The sequence below is a fragment of the Bubalus bubalis genome, chromosome 6, assembly GCF_019923935.1.
Source record: "Bubalus bubalis isolate 160015118507 breed Murrah chromosome 6, NDDB_SH_1, whole genome shotgun sequence".
NCBI classification, from domain to species: Eukaryota; Metazoa; Chordata; class Mammalia; order Artiodactyla; family Bovidae; genus Bubalus; species Bubalus bubalis.
Genome location: NC_059162.1, coordinates 40,420,456 through 40,445,066, shown reverse-complemented (window position 1 = coordinate 40,445,066; position 24,611 = coordinate 40,420,456). Strand labels below are relative to the sequence as shown.

General features: G+C 38.0%; 1 protein-coding gene and 1 pseudogene across 3 annotated transcripts in view; both read right to left on the bottom strand.

The window, feature by feature from the left end:
• COL11A1 (collagen type XI alpha 1 chain) overlaps positions 1-23,987 on the bottom strand; it is a 224,976-nt gene extending 200,989 nt beyond the window's left edge. For 2 of the 3 annotated variants that reach the window (XM_025288198.2, XM_044944633.1), the window contains exon 1: positions 23,535-23,985. In XM_025288198.2, coding sequence (XP_025143983.2) covers positions 23,535-23,640 — 106 coding nt within the window. In that variant the 5' untranslated portion in view covers positions 23,641-23,985. Of the gene's footprint in view, positions 1-23,534 lie in introns of all 3 variants that reach the window. The other variant, XM_044944634.1, reaches the window with a different exon arrangement.
• Positions 13,290-23,528, bottom strand: LOC123334041 (annotated as a pseudogene).
• Positions 23,988-24,611: the final 624 nt, after the last annotated feature.

Genomic DNA, 24,611 nt, shown 5'->3' with positions numbered 1-24,611 from the left:
AATGTAAAATTCAGTTGAAAGTGAAGTTGCTCAGTCGTGTCTGACTCTTTGTGACCCCATGTACCAGGCTTCTCTGTCCATGGGATTTTCCAGGCAAGAGTACTGGAGTGGGTTGCCATTTCCTTCTCCAAAAATTCAGTTAATCAAGTCTTAAAGATGTTTCCTCTGAAGCAAACTAAGCAATAAATTAAGACACTTATTTGCTTCATTTTATACCATAACTATAGCATTTAACAAATTCTCATAACATAGGTTCTATGGACTTATACATACACACATGCATAGATGGGAGAAACTAGTCCACATTTTATTAACTGAACTTCAAATGTTTAAAGATTAAAAGCAGTAATTTATTATAGCTTAACTCAATACATCTAAAAAAATTATGATTTCAATGCTCAAAAAAATTCTTAAATGTCCCTAATATTTTCATTGTTTCTATTCCACCAGTTCTCATGGCAGAGATCATGATTAGCATTTCAGATGTACCCAATCAGCATAATACTTTGTTCAATAATATTTTTCCTGTTTTTAAGTGTATACTTTTTTATTTATTAAATGAGAAAATAGGATAGCAGACCCTGTGCATTACTACAATAGTCATTTAACCAGGTTCAATGACTTTTCTCATCTATCTGTATAACACAGCTTGAGTGAGCTTCCAAAATTCCCATGCCTTAAGTCACTTTGCTTAAATTTCTTCAGAGAACCCCACTGACTTCCAGGTGGTTTGCACATACCTTGAATATAAAATCTTAATGATATGGACACACCCACTCACTCTTCCAGTTTGATGCTACTGCATCTCCACCTTTTATCTCATTCCCCCTTAATGCCTTTCTCACTCAGATTTCTCCCCATACTGAACTCAGACTTCACAGACTATTCACCACATTTTATCTCCAGTCTTTGAGCTTATATAAATCCTATTCTAAGGAAAAATTAGTATATAACTGATGTGCAGCCTCTTCCCGAAGGCATTCTCTAGTTGGGTTAGATGTACCTCTATCATAGTACTTTGTACATTTGGTTTTAATTATTTGCCTACACTTATACACTTGGAGGAAGCACAAGCTGGAATAAAGATTGCCGGGAGAAATATTAATAACCTCAGATATGCAGATGACACCACCCTTATAGCAGAAAGTGAAGAAGAACTAAAGAGCCTCTTGATGAAAGTGAAAGAAGACAGTGAAAAAGTTGGCTTAAAGCTCAACATTCAGAAAACAAAGATCATGGCATCTGGTCCCATGACTTCATGGCAAATAGATGGGGAAACAATGGAAACAGTGGCTGACTTTATTTTTCTGGGCTCCAAAATCACTGCAGATGGTGATTGCAGCCATGAAATTAAAAGACACTTAGTCCTTGGAAGGAAAGTTATGACCAACCTAGACGGCATATTCAAAAGCAGAGACATTACTTTGTCAACAAAGGTCCATCTAGTCAAGGCTATGGTTTTTCCAGTGATCATGTATGGATGTGAGAGTTGGACTATAAAGAAAGCTGAGTGACGAAGAATTGATACTTTTGAACTGTTGTATTGGAGAAGACTCTTGAGAGTCCCTTGGACTGCAAGGAGATCCAACCAGTCCATCCTAAAGGATGATCAGTCTCTAACTAAAGGGTGTTAATTGGAATGACTGATGTTGAAGCTGAAACTCCAATACTTTGGCCACCTGATGTGAAGAGCTGACTCATTGGAAAAGACCCTGATGCTGGGAAAGATTGAGCGCAGGAGGAGAAGGGGACGACAGAGGATGAGATGGTTAGATGGCATCACCGACTCAATGGACAGGGTTTGGGTGGACTCTGGGAATTGGGGATGGACAGGGAGGCCTGGCGTGCTGCGGTTCATGGGGTCGCAAAGAGTCGGACACGACTAAGCAACTGAACTGAACTGATCTGCCTACTGGGTTTCCCAGGTGGCACTAGTGGTAAAGAATCTGCCTGCCAATGCAGGAGATTTAAGAGACCCAACTTTGATACCTGGATTGGGAAGATTCTCCTAGAAGAGGAAATGACAACGTACTCCAGTATTCTTACCTGGAGAATCCCATGGACAGAGGAGCCTGGTGGACTACAGTCCATGGGGTCTGAAATGACTGAGCAACAGAGGACACAGATTTGCCTATTACTTACTTGCCTGCCCTTTTCCAAAACTAGAAGAGAACAAGTATACATACATACACACACACAAAAACCCATGTACTATATAAAATATTGTATAATGTAAAACACATTACAGTGAAACATATAGAAGCAACTTCCTCTGAAGCCCACAGGGCTTTCTTGTCCTGAAACAAAAATTTGTGAGGGCCTAGTATGTCTTTCCTCTTGTGTTCTGTTGATCTCTTTAACACTTCCACTCATCTATTAGGCTATCCCAGGTCTTTATTCCTTCCTCCTTGGTGCCTTCAGTGTCTGCTCAGATTACTGTTCTAAGGTCACATAAATGCTTTGACTGTTTAGTCTCTAATCTCTCCTTTTTCTTCACATACTCCCTTGAGCAGTAAGTAGTCCATAGCATCATTGCAGTGTTTGAGCACCAGGCTGGTTTGAATCCCACCTCCAGCACTTAGCATCTGTGTTATTTGGACATATTACTTTGCTGCTTTGTACCTCAGTTTCAACATCTGTAAAATGAGAATAATAAAAATATCTACCTGAAACAGTTTTTGTGAGAACTGACTTGATAATTGAAATAATAGTAGGAAAACTATGCTTCTGTATTAAGACCTCTTTGTTGCCTATTTTTCTCTGGTACATGAAATAAGAATGCTTTTAGATGGTTGAAAATAAAAGAAGCTTAATATTTTATGACACATGAAAATTACATGAAATTTAAATGTGTGTCCATAAGTAAGGTTTATATTGTACATACAGCTGCAGCTATTCATTAATTTATTGTCTGTAACTGCTTTTGCACTACAAGGACAGAACTTTGTAGCTGATAGACATTGGGTGGTCCTCAAAAGCTAAAATATCTGCCATGTGATCCTTTTAAGCTGAGTCTTGAATAGATTCATCAATCAAGAGGAAGCAATAGAAATATCAAATATGACAGCACAGATACAAGACAGCACAGAGTTCAAAAAAATGGAACTCTTCTTGTCCTGACAAGACATCAACACTGAATAAATTTAGGCGTTCAGTCTCCCGGGGCAGGGGGCATCTTGGCTTCTGAGGACTTCTTGAGAAAAATCACATCACCACCATGAAAATGCACAACCACAAACTCCAAGTGAGACATCCACACTAATTCCTACCTACTTCCTCAACCCCAAATTTTATGCTCTGGCTGAAATAAACATCTCTCAAGTTTCTAAAATTTACTGTACTCTGTTTGTTGATTCTTTTTTCAATCTTTCATCAATTGACTAAGGATAGTTAAGTTTTTTTTTTTTTTTTCTTTTTAACCCTATCTGTAGAATTTCCTGGAGAGTTTTTAAAACATATAGATGTATGGGTCCAACTCCAGAACTAACGTCTAGAATGATGGAGCGGGGAGTGGGGAGGGTCCCCAGGCATTTATATGTTTTAAAGTTTCCCAAATGAGTCTAATGTGTAGCTAGGCAGTGAACTTAGACCTAATCAATCTTTTTATATCAACCTTAACATGATTTTCTTCAGGAAATAGTTTCTTATCTACCCCTAGGCTGGGTTATATGACCCTTTCATAGGATCCCAAGTTCCCTTGGATAGCTCCACACTCTATTTTGTTCTTTTGCTTAATTACTTATTTTCACTCTAGGCAGTGCACGCTCAGTCACAGTGTATGTTTAAATTATGGCCTTGATTTCCTTAATTAGGTAGTCTTGTTTGCCACCTAATTTCTCTCTTTTTGCTAAACTTGTAATTTATTGGTTAATATCTGCCTCCCAGTAGATCATAAATCCCCTGACAGCAAACATCATCACTGTGGGTGTTCACTGTAATATTCATAAATAACATAGTACCTGACACATAGTAAACAAAAAATAGAAATATGGTTACTAAATGAATGAGTAAATGAGCAGTCACATTCTGCCCCAGAGTTGAAGTTTCTTTCTCATTAGTCTCAGAAGAAACAAGAAGAGGGTTGAAAGTGGCCTTTACTAACAGCACCTTGAAGAGCTTGACAAATCTGGCTGTTTCCCTTTGATTCGGGTATGGCAAGAACACAGGTGTGAAGTAATCTTACTAAAGAATGTGAGATGCTCTCCCCACTCTAGGGAGTCACTTATTCTCACCTTGTACCTCACATCACAGGCCAGAAATGAAGCATATCCTTATAGAGAGAAATAAAAATAAAATAAGACATAGAAAGTGATATCAGCCATCTACCACCCAATCATGAAATGCTTTGATGCTCTATTAAAAAAAAAATAAAACAACAGAAGAGTATTTTGTTTATGTGGTAGTGGGAGGCAAGACTGGCAAAAGAAAAAAATAAGAGAGAAGTGACTATTCATTATAATTTAACTATTACCAACATCCTGTTGTTTTTCAAAATCATAAAAGCCCTTAATAAAGAATCTAAAATGTAAGATACGACAAGTGAATGGACAGCAGTTAATAACAATTCCTGCAGTTGGGATAGCCCAACTTCCAACCCAAGTTTGGTATTTATTATTGGTGTAACTTTGGATAAGCTGCTTACCCTTGCTAGACTTAGTTTCTTCAACTTAACCAAATTCTGATAATTAAATGAGAAATGGAATTTTAAATTCTTGGAGAATAGTGTCTAAGTACTCAATAAAAAGAATACCTAAAAACACTATTTTATCAAAAATTCAACCTTTCTGAATATCCAATAGTCCCATCAAGTGCCACCAGTGTTTCCACAGTTCTATAATTCACTTGATTTCTCTTATTCATTTCCTCTGACCACCTTGGGAAATCTCTTAACAGTTGAGAATAAGACTGAACACTTTTTATCTCTAAAACTGTTTTTTAGCTTTTTGGTGTTTTTTTTTAATCTCTAAAGATCCATTAGATATCATCCATGAAAAGTATGCAATGCTTAGCAATCTCTCCAGCATGTTCTTATGTTATTCTAGGGACATACAACCCCAGGAGGTTTCCTGAAACTTTGACCGCTTAAGCTGTCAAGTTCATTGTCCCATTACTACCCTGCAACAAAACTTGACATTAAAGCACTGACATCACTGAAATTGTCTCCTTTTCAATAATTTTGTCTTTGTATCACATAGACATTAATATAACTCTAGATTAACCCTAATGTGTTATTGCTGCTAAGTTGCTTCAGTCGTGTCCGACTCTGTGCGACCCCATAGACAGCAGCCCACCAGGCTTCCCCGTCCCTGGGATTCTCCAGGCAAGAACACTGGAGTGGGTTGCCATTTCCTTCTCCATTGCATGAAAGTGAAAAGTGAAAGTGAAGTCGCTCAGTCATGTCGGACTCTGTGCGACCCCATGGACTGCAGCCTACCAGGCTCCTCCACCCATGGGATTTTCCAGGCAAGAGTACTGGAGTGGGGTGCCAGAAGATTTTAAAAAGCTAATATTTTAGTGTCTGACCTCTGATGCTATTACTTTATTTATTTCAAACCCACACATGCCACATACCAATCTTGTATTATAAATTAACATGAAGTATTAGAAAATAGAACATATAAACCTAGATTCTTCCATATTTAAAAAGGTATGAAAGTTTATCTTTAAATGCCTATATGGCACAAGTAGGCTTTCCAGGTGGCACTAGTGGTAAAGAACTCATCTGCCAATGCAGGAGAATAAGAGATGAGGGTTCAATCCCTGCATCAGGAAGATTCCCTGGAGGAGGGAATGGCGACCCAATCCAGTATTCTTGCCTGGAGAATCCCATGGACAGAGGAGCCTGGCAGGCTACAGTCCATGGGGCCGGGGTTGTGGGGGAGGTGTTGCAAAGAGTCAGACATGACTCAAGTGACATAGCATGGCAAAAATAAAGTCAATATAAATCATATACATGCTTTAAGTCTCTACATAATTCTTTTTGGCTTAAACTACCAGACTTTTTGTCTATATTATGCAATTGAATCATTGTATTCAGAAAAAATTTAAAAAGTGCAAATGGGAGAAATAAAAGGCTTGAAGACATTAGTAAATTGTAAGTATATAAGATTATAGTTGTGCAGTTTACATTAAATATTCCTAGGTATGGGAAACATACCTAGGTTTGTATGTTTGTATAATAAACTTAAATGTTTTGCCATTTAAGCCTATCTTTAGAGAATATATTTCCCTACAGAAAAAAAAAAAAAGAATAAAGAAATACAAACATCTCAAGACTCAAGTTTTGGAGAAGCAGTGTCTTATGCTTCTTGAAAAAACAAGCATTTGATACTCAAACAAAGAATAGCATCAAATCGAGGATGACATAGACAAAGACAATATAAAATAGGAGCCTAGAGTTTTAGGAATTTTATAATTAATTTAATTTTATTAAATCAAACACCTAACAAACCTATTGGTACCACCATTTCAGAAGATAAGAACTCAATGATCAAATGTAAATGTATTTTCTTACAATTTCGTGAAAATACTAGTTTTTTGTTTTTTTGTTTTTTTGTTTTTTTTTTTAAATCAGCTACAGAGCAAAATTCAAAACTGGAAAGGTCAGGGAAAAAATATATAGTAAAGTATTCTGAGTAGAACTAATGGAAAAATATGACTCCCATCAAATCGATTGCATTCATGTCCCACTGGTCACTATTTATTCTAATTCTGTCCTATTTAGTGGTTAAGAAAAATCCATAAAATACAGAATCCCAGATGTAGTGTTGATTAGGAACAATAAATGGGCTTCCTAGTAGTAAAGAACCCATTTGCCAATGCAAAAGACATAAGGGATGCCATTTCGATCCCTGGATTGGGAAGATCCCCTGGAGGACGGCATAGCAACCCACTCCAGTATTCTTGCGTGAAGAATCCCAGGGACAGAGGAGCCTGGTGGGCTAAGTCCATAGGGTCGCATAGAGTTGGACACAACTAAAGCAACTTAGCACGCACAGGAACAATAAATAAATTTGACTTGAATAGCAACATATATTTACATTTTCTTGATAATTCCTACTCTGTAATTGCTTTCTAGGTCTTCAGTGGGAAGCATCTCTCTGCTACTTTCTAGGTAACTACAAGTCCTGGATCACTGCTCTGTTAAACCAGTAAAACAAAGCACAAACCCCCATTACAATTACTACACAACTACAATTCTCAAGACAACTGGATCAATGTGCACAGTATCTAACAATAAGTAAAATATTCTACTAAGTGGAATTTGATTTCTATATTGACTATATCTAAACAGGTAAAATGAAATGAAAAATGTGGGAATTATTTGGATAAATATGGCCTAGAAGCTGTCCAAATAATATTTGTACTGCAAAGTTATCTAATTCTACATTTTATATAAAGCCTTAAAATAAAATCTCAACCCTTAATTTAAATGTCATTACTTTTTCATAAATGACAAATATTTGAGGAGAACTAAGGAGAAAAATCCCCTTTGTAGATCACTGCCTTGACATGGCAAAAGGACTTGGAAGACTCAATGAGCCATGCTGTGTAGGGCCACCCCAGATGGACAAGTCATAGCAGAGAGTTCTGACAAAACATGATCCACTGGAGGATAGAATAAAAATCACCCCATACTTGCCGTAGGAACCTCATAAACTGTATAAAAGGACAAAAAGATATGACACTGAAAGATGAGTCCTCCAGGTCAGAAGGTATCCAATATGCTACTGGGGAAAAGTGGAGGAGAATTACTAATAGCCCCAGAAAAAATGAAGGGACTGGGCCAAAGCAGAAGTGACACTCAGTTGCGGATGTGTCTGGTGATGAAAGTAAAATCCGATGCTGCAAAGAACAGTATTGCATAGAAACCTGGAAGGTTAGGTCCATGAATCAAGGTAAACTGGATGTGGTCAAGCAGGAGGTGGTAAGAATAAACATTGACATCTTAGTAATCAGTGAATTAAAATAAGAGAATGGGCAAATTTAATTCAGATGACCATTATATCTACTACTGTGGGCAAGAATTCCATAGAAGAAAGGGAGTAGCTCTCATAATCAACAAAGAGTCCAAAATGTGGTACTTGGGTGCAACCTCAAAAATGACAGATGATCTTGGTTGGTTTCCAAGGTAAATTATTCAACATCACAGTAATCCAGGCCTATGCCCCTACCACCAATGTTGAAGAAGCTGAAGTTGATCAGTTCTGTGAAGAACTAGACCTCCTAGAACTAATGCACCCAAAAAATGATGTTCTATTCATCACTGGGGATTAGAATGCAAAAGTAGGAAATCAAGATATACCTGGAGTATATCTTGGAAGTTTGGCCTTGGAAAACAAAATGAAGCAAGGCAAAGGATAACTGAATTCTGCCAAGAGAATTCATTGGTGATAGCAGGTATCCTTTTTTGACAACACAAGAGAAGACTTTACACACGAACATCACCAAACAGTCAATACCAAAATCAAATTGATTACATTCTTTGTAGCCAAAAAAGGAGAAGCTGTATACAGTCAGCAAAATCAAGACCTAGAACTGACTGTGGCTCAGATCATCAGCATCTCATAGAAAAATTCAGGCTTAAACTAAAGAAAGTAAGGAAAACCACTAGGTCAGCCAGGTACAACTTAAATCAAATCCCCTATGAATATGCAGTGGAAGTAATGAATAGAATCAAGGGATTAGATCTAGTTAACAGGGTACCTGAGGAACTATGGACGGAAGTCTGCAATATTGTACTGGAGGCAGTGAACAAAACCATTGCAAAGAAAAAGAAAAGAAGGCAAATGGTTATCTGAGGAGGCTTCACAAATGGCTGAAGAAAGAGAAGTGAAAAGCAACAGAGAACGGGAAGGATACATCCAACTAAATGCTGAGTTCCAAAGAAAAGCACGGAGAGACAAGAAGGACCTCTTCAATGAACAGTGCATAAAACTAGAAGAAAACAACAGAAGGAGAAAGACTAAAGATCTTTCCAGGAAAATTGGAAATATCAAGTGAACATTTTGCCCAAGGATGGGAACAATAAAGGACAGAAATGGTAGGACCTAGGAGACACTGAAGAGATCAAGAGGAGATGGAAGGAATACACAGAACTGTACAAAAAGGATCTCAATGAACCGTGTTACTACAATGGTGTAGTCACCCAGAGCCAGACATTCTGGGGTGTGAAGTCAAGTTGGTCTCAGGAAGCACTGCTGTTAATAAAGCTAGTGGATTAAATGGAATTCCAATAGAGCTATTCAAAACCCTAAAGGATAATGCCATCAAGGTGTTGCATTCAATATGTCAGCAAATTAGGAAGATCCAGTAGTGACCACAGAACTGGAAAAGGTCAATCCTCGTCCCAATTCCCAAGAAGGGTAGTACTAAAGACTGTGCTAACCATCAGACAATTGCACTCATCTCCCATGCTAGTAAGGTCATGCTTAAAATCTTGCACGCTAGGCTTCAGAATTATGCAAACGAAGAACTTCCAGATGTCCAAACTGGGTTTAGAAAAGGAAGAGGAACCAGAGATCAAATTGCAAGCATTTGCTGGATCACAGAGAAAGCAAGGGAATTCCAGAAAAAAACATCTGCCTCTGTTTCACTGACTACTCTAAAACCTTTGACTGTGTGGATGATAAAAAAAACTGTGGAAAGCTGTTAAAGAGATGGGAATACTGGACCATCTTATCTTCCCCCTGAGAAACCTGTATGTGGGTCAAGAAGCAACTATTAGAACCCTGTATGGAACGACTGATTGGTTCAAGATTGAGAATGGAGTACAACAGGGTTGTGTGCCGTTACCCTGTTTGTCATGAGACATGCTGGGCTGGATGAATTACAAGCCAGAATCAAGACAGACCAAACAAACATCAACAGACTCAGATATGGAGATGATACCACTCTAATGGCAGAAAGCAAAGAGGAAATAAAGAGCCTCTTAATGAGGGTGAAGGAGGAAAGTGAAAAAGTGGACTTAAAACTAAAAATTAAAAGAAAACTAAGATCATGGCATCTGACCCCATTACTTCATGGCAAATAGAAGGGGAAAAGGTGGAAGTAGTGACAGATTTCCTCTTCTTGGGCTCTAAAATCACTGCGGATGGTGACTGCAGCCATGAACTCAGAAGACAGTTGCTTCTAGGCAGGAAACCTATGACAAACTAGACAGTGTATTGAAAAGCAGAGACACTTCTGCCGACAAAGGTCTGTATCGTCAAGACTATGGTCTTCCCAGTGTCACATACAGTGTCACATAAAGAAGACAGATGCCTTTGAAATGTAGTGCTGGGCAAGACTTCTGAAAGTTCCTTTCAGACAGCAAGAAGATCAAACTTGTGAATTTTAAGGGAAATCAACCCTGAATACTCATTGGAAGAACTGATGCTGAAGTGGAAGCTCCAGTATTTTGGTCATCTGATGCAAACAGCCAACTCATTGGAAAAGTTCCTGATGCTGGGAAAGATTGAGGGCAAAAGGAAAGGAGGGCATCAGAGGATGAGATGGCTGGATGGCATCACTGATGCAATGGACATGAACTTGGGCAAACTTCGGGAGATGGTGAGGGACAGGGAGGCCTGGCATGCCGCAGTCCATGGGGTCTCAAAGAGTCAGGCACAACTGGGCAACTGAACAACAATAAAGGAGAAAAATAAATCAGTGAATGAATATAAGAAGGGTTACGGTGATATGGATTTTAATATATGTAAGACAGGAAAAGCCTCAAAAAGATAAGGTTTGAGTAAATTCGGAAAAGGCATAAGCTCTTCCTCTACCTTGAGGTTTTTATGCAGTGGTATTGCAAGCAAAGAGACTAGTAAGTGCAAAGAACATGAAATAGGAGCTGACCTAAGACACTGAAGGAAATGCAAGGAGATAAATATGCCTCCAGCCAAGGAAATACAGGGATGTAAGAGATGAGGTCAGAGAAGTAACAATGAGGGCATGTTGAAGGCAGCTTGCATAGGTCCTGTGGGATATTCAAGGAGTTTAGATTTAATTGCAAATGAAATGGAAAACCACTGAAAGTTAAAGAGAGAGAAAGAACATCAGCTAACTAATTTTTCAGAAGACTGTGACTGCTATGTTAACAGACTCTAGGGACACTGGAGTAGAATTAGAGTGCAGAGAAGGAGCAATTGCAATCTTCTAGATGTAAAATTTTGTTGATACTGTTTTCTTGGGTTGAGAGATGAATTACTTTGTGATATTATGGATGTATTCTGAAGACAGCAGACCAGAGTGGAGTATGAGAGAAAAGGAGTCAAAGATGACACCAACGTTTTTAGTTCAAACATCATGATTGATTGTGTTGCCATTAACTGAGACAGGGAAGACTGTGATGAATGGACTTTAGGGCTGGAGTTCTGCAGTTCAGTTTTAGGCATGCTAATTTTGAGATGACTTAGTAAATGCCACTGGAAACAGCTGAATAGGCAGTTGAATGAGTTTAGGAGTCTGAAGTTTAGGGGAAGTTCAGGGGAAAGGTCTAGAGTAGTAACAATAAAACTCTGGGAGTTGACAGACTATCAATGTCATTTTAAACTATAACTAAATTAATGATATATTTTTAAAACTCTATTTGATATAACTTTCCATGAAAGAAATCATTATAAGTTAAAAATGCTTATAATAAGTAACTTATTCCCAACTAAATAAAACAGAGGTTTTGGTCCAACATATTGATCTTCAGAAACAAAAATCACTGTTTACACTTTATGTTCTAAAACATGCTATAATGTGGTTAATAACAAGAACAATCACATTGTAAGGTTTAAAAATATTAGGTTACTTTGTCTCATAATAGACTTTATAAATGTGTACATGGTTGCTTATCATACTCCTTTATAAAATAGGAAGATTATTTATTCATTCATTTTTCAACTTCATCATGACTATAACTCCATATCAACTGTGACTCAACTGTACTAATTACTATTGAGAATGTCAGTTCACTTTACAGTAGATTAAATAATCCAGAAAAAAGCTGCATTGCTCTACTTCCCTGGTTATTTGTCAGAGAATCCAGTGGTTGCAATCAGTTGGAACCACCTAGTCATGTTCAGATATGAAAGTATGTGCTGACCATGCCAACTTGGCAGCCTTTCTATATCTTTAAATTAGTCATGTCATTCCATTCTATGCAGGAAAGTATACCTTTATGGTCTTATGTTACATGGTCCCTCCCCATACCCTCCACTCCAGCACTCTCCTGGTAACACACACACTCCATGAGAATGGAGCCTGAACTACCATCTATGTAGTCCTGACACCTAACACAGTGACTGCACAAAGAAGGGGATCATTTAATTTTCTCAGTTGTTTAACAACTTTAATCCTGAACTTTCTCATATCATAAAAAGCATTATATACTGAAAATTGAAAGCAGAAATAAAGTCACAACTTTGAGAATGGTAACAGAAGAAGAAACACCAGTTGAAAATGTAATATTTGAAAAGTATGGCATTTTTTATTTTGTTGTTGTTGTTCAATCTCTAGTCATGTCTGACTCTTTGCAATCCCATGGACAGCAGCATGCTAGACTTCCCTGTCATTCAGCTTCCCTGTCATTCACTATCTCCCAGAGTTTGTTCAAACTCAGGTCCATTGAGTTGGTGATGCTGTCCAACCATCTCATTCTCTGTGGCCCCCTTCTCCTCCTGTCCTCAATCTTTCCCAGCATCAGGGTCTTTTCCAATGAGTTGGCTCTTAACATCAGGTGGCCAAAGTATTGGAGTTTCAGCTTCAGCATCAGTCATTCCAATGAATATTCACAACTAAGTTCCTTTAGGATAGACTGGTTGGATCTCCTTGCAGTCCAAGGGACACTCAAGAGTCTTCTCCAATACAGTTCAAAAGCATCAGTTCTTCGTTGTTCAGCCTTTTTTATGGTCCAACTCTCACATCTGTATGTGACTACTGGAAAAACCATAGCTTTGACTATAGGGAGCTTTGTGGGCAAAGTGATGTCTCTTCTTTTTAATATGCTGTCCAGGTTCGTCAGCATCATTTAATTTCATGGCTACTGTCACCATCTGCAGTGATTTTGGAGCCCAAGAAAATAAAGTCTGATTTATAAGTGGTCAAATCTATTGAAAGTGAAAATCACTCAGTCATGTCCAACTCTTTGTGACCCCATGGACTATAGCCTGCAGCTCCTCTGTCCAGTGGAATTCTCCAGGCAAGAATAATGGAGTGGATTGCCATTCGCTTTTCCAGGGGATCTTCCCAAGACCCAAGGATGGAACTCAGGTCTCCTGCATTGCAGGCAGATTCTTTACTAGCTGAGCCACCAGGGAAGCCCAAAGCTATTAAAATATGCTTATTATAAAATTAAAATTATATTTTCATTATAATAATTTGACTTTAAGTTGAGAAGAGAAATATTTATTGGCATTTAGTTTGTTACATGCTATGAAGAGGAGGATTTTTTTAAAAAAGCATTATCAATATCATGATCAGTTGATCTACTTATATTATTTTATGCAGAACTACTTCTGTTTGACAATAAGGTATGTATCAGAAGATCTGCACATAGCAGATAAATAATCTTTCACTTGACTTCCAGTACACTGTAATACAAACTAGGCAATCCTCATTTTTATATACATTTATTTCCTATTTCAGAAGGTTCATGAATCCTTGGTTGTGCATCAAAATTATATGTAGAGCCTTATAAAGCAGTTATGCTTGGATTCTGTACAAAATCTACTCAATCAATATGCACAGGGATGGGACTGGAAATGATTGTGATATCAAGCCATAATTGAGTACTCCTGTCCTATTGACTTTAATAAAAATGTCTTAATTATGAGCTCATTAATTCACTCTATGAATGTTTACTGGCCATCTGTTATACTCCAGGTATAGTGCTAGATGCCATTCTATGATAAGGTTTCTGTGCTTTAGGATGCTACACAAGGTCGATTATCCTAGTCTCCATGGTTAAGAAGAGGTATTCCTAGAGGAGATAATAACTAAATTCTGTGTAAAAAAAGTAATGGTAAGCAGATTGGGAGAGTATTCATCGTAAAGACCATAGTTTGCTTGGAGACAAAACAGAGACAGCCATTTCCAAGAAATCATAACAGTATTAGCAAAAATCTGTTAGGTATATTCCACAGACACTGCCAACAGCTTATTTACATAATTTATATCCTATCTCAGGTTATCGATTAGGTTATTGAAAAGCAATTCATCTGAGCTGCAGTCAACATCTTTACCTTATTCAACAAAAATTTTCCAAATGTGATAGGTTTCAATCTGCATGCTTAGGGCACACGAAATAAAGCAGATAAAGATACCCATCCTGATGATTTTAGTGGAACTAAAATATACAATGGATAGGAATAGAATATTAAAAATACATTTTTATCCAAAACAATTCTATGGCTATAGACTATTAATCTTATTAAGCACTTGAAATTTTAAGTACTCCTTCTTAAAGATGGTACTTCATAATAATATAATTATATATGCAACATGCAATTTGCTTTCTAACTTGAAGAACTATCTTACTGAAATAATCATAATGCAATAAATACAGATAGGCTACTTTTCCTAATAGTCATTAAGCAAAATTAGACAACCCTTAATATCATACAAAACTGAAATAAAGGTTTGAAAAATGATATACGACAGGGTTTTCTCAATTATTACTTTTACAGATTGAAATCAAATTTGAATTAAACTTTCCTGTTCAATAATAGACAAGTGAAATGATGATTTATGTTGCTGTCAAAGCAAAAATATGACTTCATATGGCATTTTATCAGTCATACTACTATGTTAAAGCAAACTCCAGTTTTAGAGATAGTATGGTCAACTGAAAGCTTCAAATATATAAAAATATCTTTGGAGAGAATGTGCAAAACTATTTTCCAAATGAGGAAAGCTGGAAAGAAGCAGCAATTTATTTACTTTCAGAGAGTGAGAAAAGAAAAAGAGGGAGGGGGACTCCAATCACTGTTAACAACATGACATGAGGAGGTCACTTTACACCACTCCAAGTTAACTAGATTTTAACCTTGTTCCAGTCTGATGAGCAAAGCAAGAAGGTAATTAGTAATCTAAATGGTGACTATATCATATCCTGTGTTCATTCTGGCATCTTGGCAGACACTAGGGAAAGAAAACTAAATCACAGTCTTTACCCTCCAGCAACTCCTAGAGGAAGGCTAATATATAAATGAAGAACTTTTAAAATAATTATAATGTGTCCTTTTTTTTTTTTTCTTGCAGACCATGTATCTTTCAGTTACATTCCCCTAGCTGATTACATTCAAACAGCTTTTAGATAATCACATCTGACACTTTATACTGAAGGTAATAAGCTTACTCCCATACATCAATCCCCCAAAGTGGAATAGAACTGTTGTTCCTTGTAATAGATCCTGATTAAAACAGGCAGCAATTTGTAAGTGTCCCTGTTACTTAATGAAACCAGGCCAACCCCAAGCTGAACCTTGAACACCTACAGACAAAGCTGTCAATTTCCCCTTAGTCAAAGGAATAAAGTAACACATGCTAGCTTCCCTCCACTCCCCTTTGGTTCTCTGCCATCATTAAGGCTTAGATTTGTCCCTAAAATGGGAAGAGTGACAGGTCTTTCACCATTGAAATTTAGTGCAAGCTGAAGAGTCACTTGAATTAAGACATCATCTTTCACCAAAATCTCTTTATATTTTTCCTTGGTAGCATTCAAGTTATTTGCACAATTTACATGATATTTACAATGGTTACAGCTGCATGATTTGCACATTATTGCTAGGCCCCAAGGCACCATAATCATAAGCATAGTTAGGGAGGCTGTGCAAAAGCGTTAAGAATATACAATAAGACTTTCCTGGTGGTGCAGTAGATAAGAATCTGCCTACCAGTGCAGGATACAAAGATTTGATCCCTGATGCAGGAAAGATCATGCCACATACCACATGCCATAGAGCAACTAAGCTTGTGTGCCACAACTACTGAGCCTGTGCTCTAGACCCTGTGAGTCACAACTACTGAGCCTTCATGCTGCAACTACTGAAGCCCACGTGCCTAGAGCCTGTGTTCTGTAACAAGAGAAGCCACTGCAGTGAGAAGCCAGGGCACAGAAATGAAGAGTAGCCCCGAAGAGTAGCCCCCGCTCACCTCAACGAGAAAAAGCCTGTGTACAGCATTGAAGACCCAGGGCAACCATAAAAGAAATAGATAAAATTATTTTTAAAAACGATTTATATATAAAAAGAATACACAATAAAGTAAACATGGGCAAATGGTCAAAAGCAAGAGCTCTGGAGCAAGACTGTCTGGGTTCAAATCCTGGATCTGTCACACAGTAGCTGTATGGTCTTAAGTAAGACAATTAACTTATCTGTTTTTCAGTTTCCTTATGGGTAAAATAGAGATGGTAGTATTAGCTGACTTCTAAGACAACTGTCAGAATGAATGAGATTCTATACAAAAATGCTTACAAGGAGACATATGCATTCAGTGTTAGAGCTTCTTTCTACATATGTCTGGAGTACGCAGCTTGAGTTAAATCTTGAAGTATGAGAAAGTATCTGCTAGATGGATGAGAAGGAAAAATACATTCCAGGCAAAAAAGAATAATGCATTCCAGGACAGGGGAGAAGATGGTCAAGAGGTTTAACATGCCTAGTGTGCAGGGTGCATGGTGTTGGAGTGGGAAATCTGAGTCTGAGACATACAGAAGGGCACTGTACATCATGCTAGGCCATCTGTACAATACGTTTGTCCTCAAAACCAGTGAAGTATTTTGAAGGTTCATCAGCATTCAAAGAGTGACAGCAAGTAGAAGGCTATACTTCACAGTTAGTCTGAAAAGAGAGTTAAGGGCAAATACCACAGGTGGCGCTAGTGGTCAAGAATCTGCTTGCCAGTGCGGGAGACCTGAGACCTGGGTTCAATGCCTGAGTCAGGAAGATCCCTGGAGGAGGGTACAGCAAAACCCACCCTAATATTCTTGCCTGGAGAATCCCATGGACAAAGGAGTCTGGTGGGCTACAGTCCATAGGGTTGCAAAGAGTCAGACACAACTGAAGTGACTTAGCGTGCACCACTAATACTCATGACTCTCCGCAGTGGTACCTAAGAGCACAAAGTAGGAAAATGTGTTAGAGCTTCTTACTAGTTTTGTCAGGAATTGCAACTACTGCTCTTTTGTAGTAGTCATCCTTTCGGGAAATTGTTTGTTAAAGTCTGAGTGAGAAAGGAAAGCCAACTGCCTCATACAGTCTAAGGTTTGCTCCTATAAGCCCGGATGTGAGTTTACCAGTCAGATAGAGGAAGGACGCTTCCACTGACATCCTATACGCTCAAGTTCTATGAATAGGGACCTTCATTGGACTGTACAGTACAGGGCCATTCAAGAGCAATTAAATTTGGTTAAAATAAGAAAGAAATGCTTTTTAAGGCGAAAAAAAAAAAAAGAAAATGAAGGTTTGAGGGATTGCAAAAGTTGATTGTGCTGAAGCACTTTTACACAGGTTTGTTTTAGTTCTCAATTGTCAAGTCGTATTTAAACTGGTCTCTTACTCTGAAATACGATAACCTTTCTTTTCTCTGAGTTCTTTCTACTAAATTAATAGCACTGTCTCTAATTCCATGCGCAGCAAGCAAAGAGTTTATTTTACCAGATAACAGTAGGTCTGGTGATCAGCCAATGTCTAAAGAACCACTAGCCAAGTCAGTAGTAGGCCAAAGACTGCAACTGATAAATAGATACTGCTCACTAAATCACTTTAAAATTGTTTCATCTTCTCTACCCAAGAGTATTATTCATGTTGAGTTCTGACACAACTGAAAGTAAAAAAAAAAAAAAAAAATCACAATTATCTATAAAAAGAAAAGCATATTAGGGTTTTGAAAGGAGAAATAAATAGATACATTAGAATACAGAAGGTAGTTTAAAAAAAAAGCAAATCCCTTTAGGTTCTGAGTTTAATTGCAAAAGAAATCAGTAGAAAAAAGTCCAAATTTAGGAAATTCATTATAGCGTAATTTTAGTATACATTGAAAACTGCATTTAAAATAGACTCTTCAGGGAGAAAGCGTAAGGAGCACTGTAACTTTTTATAGCACCTGTGTGTACCTCTCTTTCTTCTTTGCTAAGGGACAAAACTTCAATGCTCAAAAAAAAAAAAGTTTGATTTCCTCTCACCACTTCCAGCTCAGGTCACATTTCCCCAGTATTAAATGGGGGAAGTGGAGGAGTAAAAGCAGAAATGCAGATCAGCCCTTAGTCCCAACTCTGCAGTTCCCTTGAATTCCTAAAGATCACAAACCAACTGCACTTTCTCCAAAGGTGGACAGGAAAGAAAAGTGCATTTAGGATATAATATGATTCTGGCTTTTAAATACCTAAACATCATCACTAAAAATTATATTGAATGATAGGGCTGGGTCAATATGTATAAAACCCTGTATTCATATAAAAGAGTTAGTCATACGTAGAACTATTAATTTCCTTAGTATCTTCTTCAGGACCTTAAGGACATGTACTGAATTTCCCAAAAGAGAGGAAAAAACTTCATGGTTGAAATACTAGCTCTATCTTAGCCATTGCCAGCACCGCATATCATGGTAGCCCCTGAAAAGGAAGTATTTCTCTATAAATTAACTATCCATTTATTCCCAAAGTAAAAGGTGATTATGTACTTTTCGACACTTTGACAATCCAAAAGGAAAAACTTGAATTAGAATTTGCACTACTAAGCGCATCTGTTATTTTTTTCCCAAAGCTGACTGCTTGTTTGGAAAAAAGGTTATCTGTTAAACAAGTAACCCGTATCAAGTAAAAATCGATTCATTATCTGACTTATTAATAAAAAACATACAATTAGATATAATATGTATCACCCAATCAATATAAAATCAACATGAAAAGAGAAATTCGACATTATTTGTCTTATTTGAAATAAACATATAACTTTCTTAGCTTCCTGAAAATTCAAAGTTGTACTGGGTCCTCTATTAGGAAATTTAGAGAGGGGAAAAAAAAAAACTATGTTCATAATCCAGCAACAAATGTATACAAAAATATTTTATAAACTGTTGCACTTTTTACATTGATACAGATTTTATAGAATCACATAATTAGGTATATTAATAATACAAATTATCAAAAATTACCTATATCTAAATTTAGAATATTGAGGAATTTTTAAATGTGTTCTATAATCTCCTGTGTTTTCTTTGATTCATCATTTTCACTTAATCTATCCTCACTAATCTAAACTCCAGCACATATATTTAAGCAATATATGGTCATTCTATATTTCACAAATACACACAAATTAATAATTGTTTATTCTATTAAGTCTCAGACTACTATTATTTAAAGATACTTTATCATTATTGCAGATTTCATCCTACTCATTTATGGAAAATCTTGACTATTATATGAATATGGTTTTTTTAGAGACAGGATTCAGTTAAGAATTTTTCTGTGCCTTAGTTTCCTCATTAGTAAAGTGAGAAGGTAGTATGGAGTTGCAATTTTTATAAGAATTTCTATCTCTAGCATTCTCTTTAAAAGAATCTAAACACCTTTTCTTTTTTCGAAAAATTCAGCTTTTTATTACACACTCTCACTGAAACTTGATTCGAATCCATTCATTATCACTACATAGGTAGTGCCTAAATAAGTTAACCAGAGCGAAGAAAAATTTGTCTCAGAAAAGAAACAAAATTTAAGAATAAAAAGGTAACTACTTATTTTTTGTCAGAAATCCTACCCACAAATTTGAAAAGGGGGCCATGTTTGCCTTGCTGTATTTTAGTGATAACTTGAATAATGTGCCCCTTCAATTTTAGTCACAAATCGAAGCAAACATAGAAGCTAAAATTTAATTATATAAATCATAAGCAATCATAATATTTAGATATATATATTTCTCATTTTGCAACTTCATAATTTTATTTAAAACTCTGCGTATACCTCTTACAGAATTATTTTTATAAAGTAGATTTTAGCAAAGTATTAATTATAAAGTTAATTGTCACATTAAAATATTAATATACTTAATATTAAAACTAATAGACAATTTTGTGAAAGTGTCTATAATTAACTGAATATATATGTGCCACCTAAACTAAGGTTATCTGTATAAAAGATCCAGGAAGATGTTTCTCATGAGCTTCCTACTTTTCTTCAGTGTTTATTACAGACTTTGTTGATTTTGCTTTAAAAAACAAAGGGAAACACAATATTAATAATCATAGAAGATACTTCATTTGCTATCAGAAGCATATCTGATCTTTTAACTGATTTCTGATTGAGTAACCTAAGGGACAAGCTTGATCTCTTCCCAAAGTTGGATTAGCACATACTCTGGAAGCCAGCACCATTTCACCTGCTGATCCCAGGCACTCAAAACACTTCAGCAGGAATCACTACCAACTACTGACAAGCTTCGAAAATTCTTCATAAAATTAATCAACGTTTTGCAAGGCACAGTATTGGCTCAACCACCAAAGGTAGAATACCACTTTAATTAGCAACAAAATGATTCAATCAGATATTATATTTTCTTTTTACTCAATTTAGCTTAACTCCTTTAAAAACTGCTAAAACCATCTATCATAAAACCACCAATCTGAACACAGTCATGAGTTATAGTCACTATAAATTCCAGGTAAATTTCAGGTTCTATCTTAATAAGTACTGAACTAACTGAATATGAAATCTATAAATTCATGAGATAAAACATTTATATTAACCATAAGCAAGTATATGAAATATGATCCTGAAGTTAATGCAAATGAATATAAAAAATAATGCTTACTCTTTTCTTCTTACTAAACCGTAATAAATACCAAAAATTTTTAAAGTAAGTTAAAGATTACTAAATTACAGAGTTTGGATTTGCAAAGTAAAATAATATGACTGTGTGAATTCACTGACTTTCTTTTCATTCACTCCAAGAAATTTTCTTTGTAAGGTTTTCTCTGTAAGATGCATCAGGATCCTAACTACATATTTTTACTACATATTTTTAGAGTCCAATTTATTATGAACCCAGAACTTTTTAGGCTTAAGCATTTTTTAATCCAAGAAATACAAATTTTAGATAAAAGCTATCTTTAAATTATCTTTCAGTTTAACAGTCAGATCATACCACTGCAACTCAGAGAAATCACATTCTATAAATATATAGTATAATTCTGGTATACAATACCTTATTTAGAAACTAACTCATTGTTACATCAATTGCAAATATAAAGGCTAGCATGAGAACTGGATGGACACTGAGTTTACTTTTCCTTTGTGTGATGATTCAGGCTAGTGTTTCCTTTTTAAGCATTAATATAGTATTTCCTTTTTGAATTTCATTAGGTGGTAAGAATGCCTACAAAAGTAGGTTTAAGTAAATATAGTTTCCTTCTAAAGAATAAGCACCTAGCAATTTGGTGAAACGAACACCAAATCTTAAACAATGTGAAGATCCAAATAACCATATAACTTTCAAGATATTTCATCAAAAATAACAAACAGAAACTACACATGATCTTTAAAGTTCGCTACTTCTCACTTTAGATGGTTTTGTAATAATAGAGAAGTTTCTTCTACCACCAGTCATTTGATGTGGTACTAAGATGTTTTGTTTAAAAGAGTTTTAGGTATGCAGCTAGATTTAAATGAGAAAATTATGCATCACAAGTGTAGAAATTTGACCTTTCTGATCTCCTAAGAGCTTTAAAGAAGCCCCAGTGTGGAAGTGAAACATCTTCAGTGAAATAATCCCTGAATACCTATAAGTCTCTTGAGTTTACAATGCATCTGTCTTCACTGAAGAAAGTCTTAGTTTCCATATTAAAAACAAAAAGCTGCCATTATGATACTTGTCCCAACTTTGGACAAAAGAAATAGCTGGAAAAGTTCAAAAGGAAACAGTATACCTGTTCTTCCTTAATCAAGTGTCCTTTTTCAGGATCATTGTACTTAGAAGGATTTTAGGAGGCCTTATATCCTGAGGCAGTTGCTTTAATTCCAAATAATAAAGAAAACCAGCAGAGGGCAGACCTGAGGACAGAACCGACCAATCCCGCTGGTGACCAGGTACCAAAGGTAAAGTGCAAACTTTTGATAGATTTCACTTTCAAGACTCGACTATTTATCTTTTAAAATGTAGAAATGAATGAATCAGCATGACTTATTCAAAAATTCAAAGATAGTCCTAATGAGTCTCTGACTGTACTATTCGCCAGGAAAAGTCACAGAGGAATAAGCCATCCCTGCCTGCTCCTCAGGAAGGTGAACAATCACAAAGTGTGGGGAAGAAATACAGACCTGGCTTCGCAGAGTTCGGCCTCCGGGAGCGCTAACTCCCACAAAGGAGAACTCAGATCTTGGCACCCACCAGGATCAGACTCAGGTTTCTGCTAAAGCCTGAGCCTTTGGGGTTGACAATTTGTTTCTCCCTCAGCCAATCATCGCCGCCCTCCTTCTTACCCCTACTTCTCTGCGCACCCCGACAAAGCTTGCTTTTCTACTATAAACTGTTTGGGCTCCCTTAACTCCAAAGGAGACCGTCCTCCCGCCAGCCGTGTCTACAGCACCTAACGGACCGCTCCAGCCAGATGCCTTTGCGGGAAAGGGCGGGGGAAGGGGAGGGAGGAGGCGGAGGGGAGGAGTGAAGTCGCTCTCCCTCCTCGGGTACTGACAGAGCTGCAGTCTTCCCAGCAGGTCTGGTCATTGAATATTTGGTGGTGCCACGTAGGAACTTTTCCTTACCTCTCTCCTCCCATCCCACCCCACGCCCCCTCCCCTTCCTTCCAATCCCTATTCCTCCGCCCCCACCCCATTTGCTTGGCGAGTTTCATCATTCTCCAAGAGAACTGCACGTCCAACCTGCAAGAAGAAGTTGGGGGGGGGGGGTCACAGAGGGGAGGAAGGTGCAAAATCCCGGGAAGAGTGTTCTTCCTATCTCCATCCATTTCTTTTAATCTGCCATTTTTTCCCTCTTACTATCTCCTCAAGATGACACACACACACACAAAGTATTCTCAGTCTTCAAGATTCATTCCCCCTGGTCTCTCTCAAATCCTTAAAACAGCTTGTTTCTCACTTTGTTCCAGACAAAAAAACTTTATCAAGGTTCATTTTATGCCCTTTCTCTATATTCTCTCCTCAGCTCACCTTTAAAAAAGGACTTCCATTAGTTAGAATCTGCAGAAACCAGATGTGTTCAAAGGTAGTCTAAGGACCTTTCCTCAAACAAAAGCTTTGTACAACTGCCTCTGTGTTCAAGGTAATATTTTTCCTCTTTTCAAAGCCCCTGGAAGGTGGTGAAGGGCATTTCAGCAGGCTCTGTGCCTGACAGATCTTTTTTCCTGCTACCTCTTCTCCCATTACTGTCCCGCCTACATCCATCTCTCTCACCAGTCTTCACTTCCAACCTGGTGGCAGCTACAATCTGGATTTTATTTGAGAGAATTGTTTGCGGGGGAGGGGTTGGAAGAAGGAAGGGGGGAGGGGCACAGAATGAGAAAGACCGACAGCAATCTCCCACCTCCCCCAAACCATTTTTTCTTACCTCCTCTGACCTCTCTAGCCTGGAAGAGGAAAGTCAGTGCGAGAGTTGTTATGGTGAAATCCCAGAGCCACCGTTTCGTTTTCCACCTAGAGGACCACCGCTCCATCTCCGAGCCCCGCACTCACAACTGTGAACTCAACCCACGAAATCGCGATTGCAGACCTACTTCGTCCCTTCCAAGGTATCGTCGGGGATGTTTGCTACACAGCCATTGGGGCGGGAGAGGGGGAAAAAGTCAAAGGGCTTTTTCTTAAATTTGATGGTTTGCTTCCTTCCTGTCTCTCGCCCCCTCCTCTCCCTCTCGGCTGGCCCCGCCGGTCGGGACCCTCCGATCTGTCCTCTGCGGGGCCCTGCCTTCAGACTGACGGCAGATGAGGGGCTTCAACCAAAAATCTGAGAGGACTGCGTGCCCCTAAAGGCTTCATGCCGTCAGTGGGCCGGACGAGAGGCTCCGGGCAGCCCCCTCCTCCGCCCACTCCCCTCCCGCGCCCCCCTTACCCGGGGCGAAACTGACAAGCCCGCTGAAGGTCAGACCCAATCACACGCCTAGCGGACGGCCCCGAGCCCGCCCCCCTTTCCTTTGCCGGAGAATCAGGTCTCCCCGCAAGCCCAGCCCACCAACCACCCTCCATCTCCCCACTCCTTTCCTCCCTCCTCTCCTATCCAAATCCTGGAGAAGAAATGGGAGGGAGTTACGGGGGACGCGTGCTTGGCTCCAGCACTTTGGGAATGAAAGGAATTGCAGGAGAGCCCCAGAGTCCACAGAGTTTTCAAGGAGCTTCTGTATTCAATAAAAACAGCTACTTGTCTACTTGCACCCGTCTGTGAGCCTCTCCTCGTCGGCGGGGGAGGGGAGGAGCCCAGCGTCTGAACCGCCACACCGCTGGAGTTTTGGGCTGCCAGCGGTAACCTTATCCCTGTGCAAAAATCTGCTTCTTATAGCAGACGTGGAACCAGCGGATTCACTGCTCTGCCTCCTCCGAAAAGCATTTTTTATTATTATTTTTAAACAGAGAATTAAAAGAAAGGGATGAAGGTGAGATGGAGAGACCCCAGAGGTCAAAATCCTTGATCTTA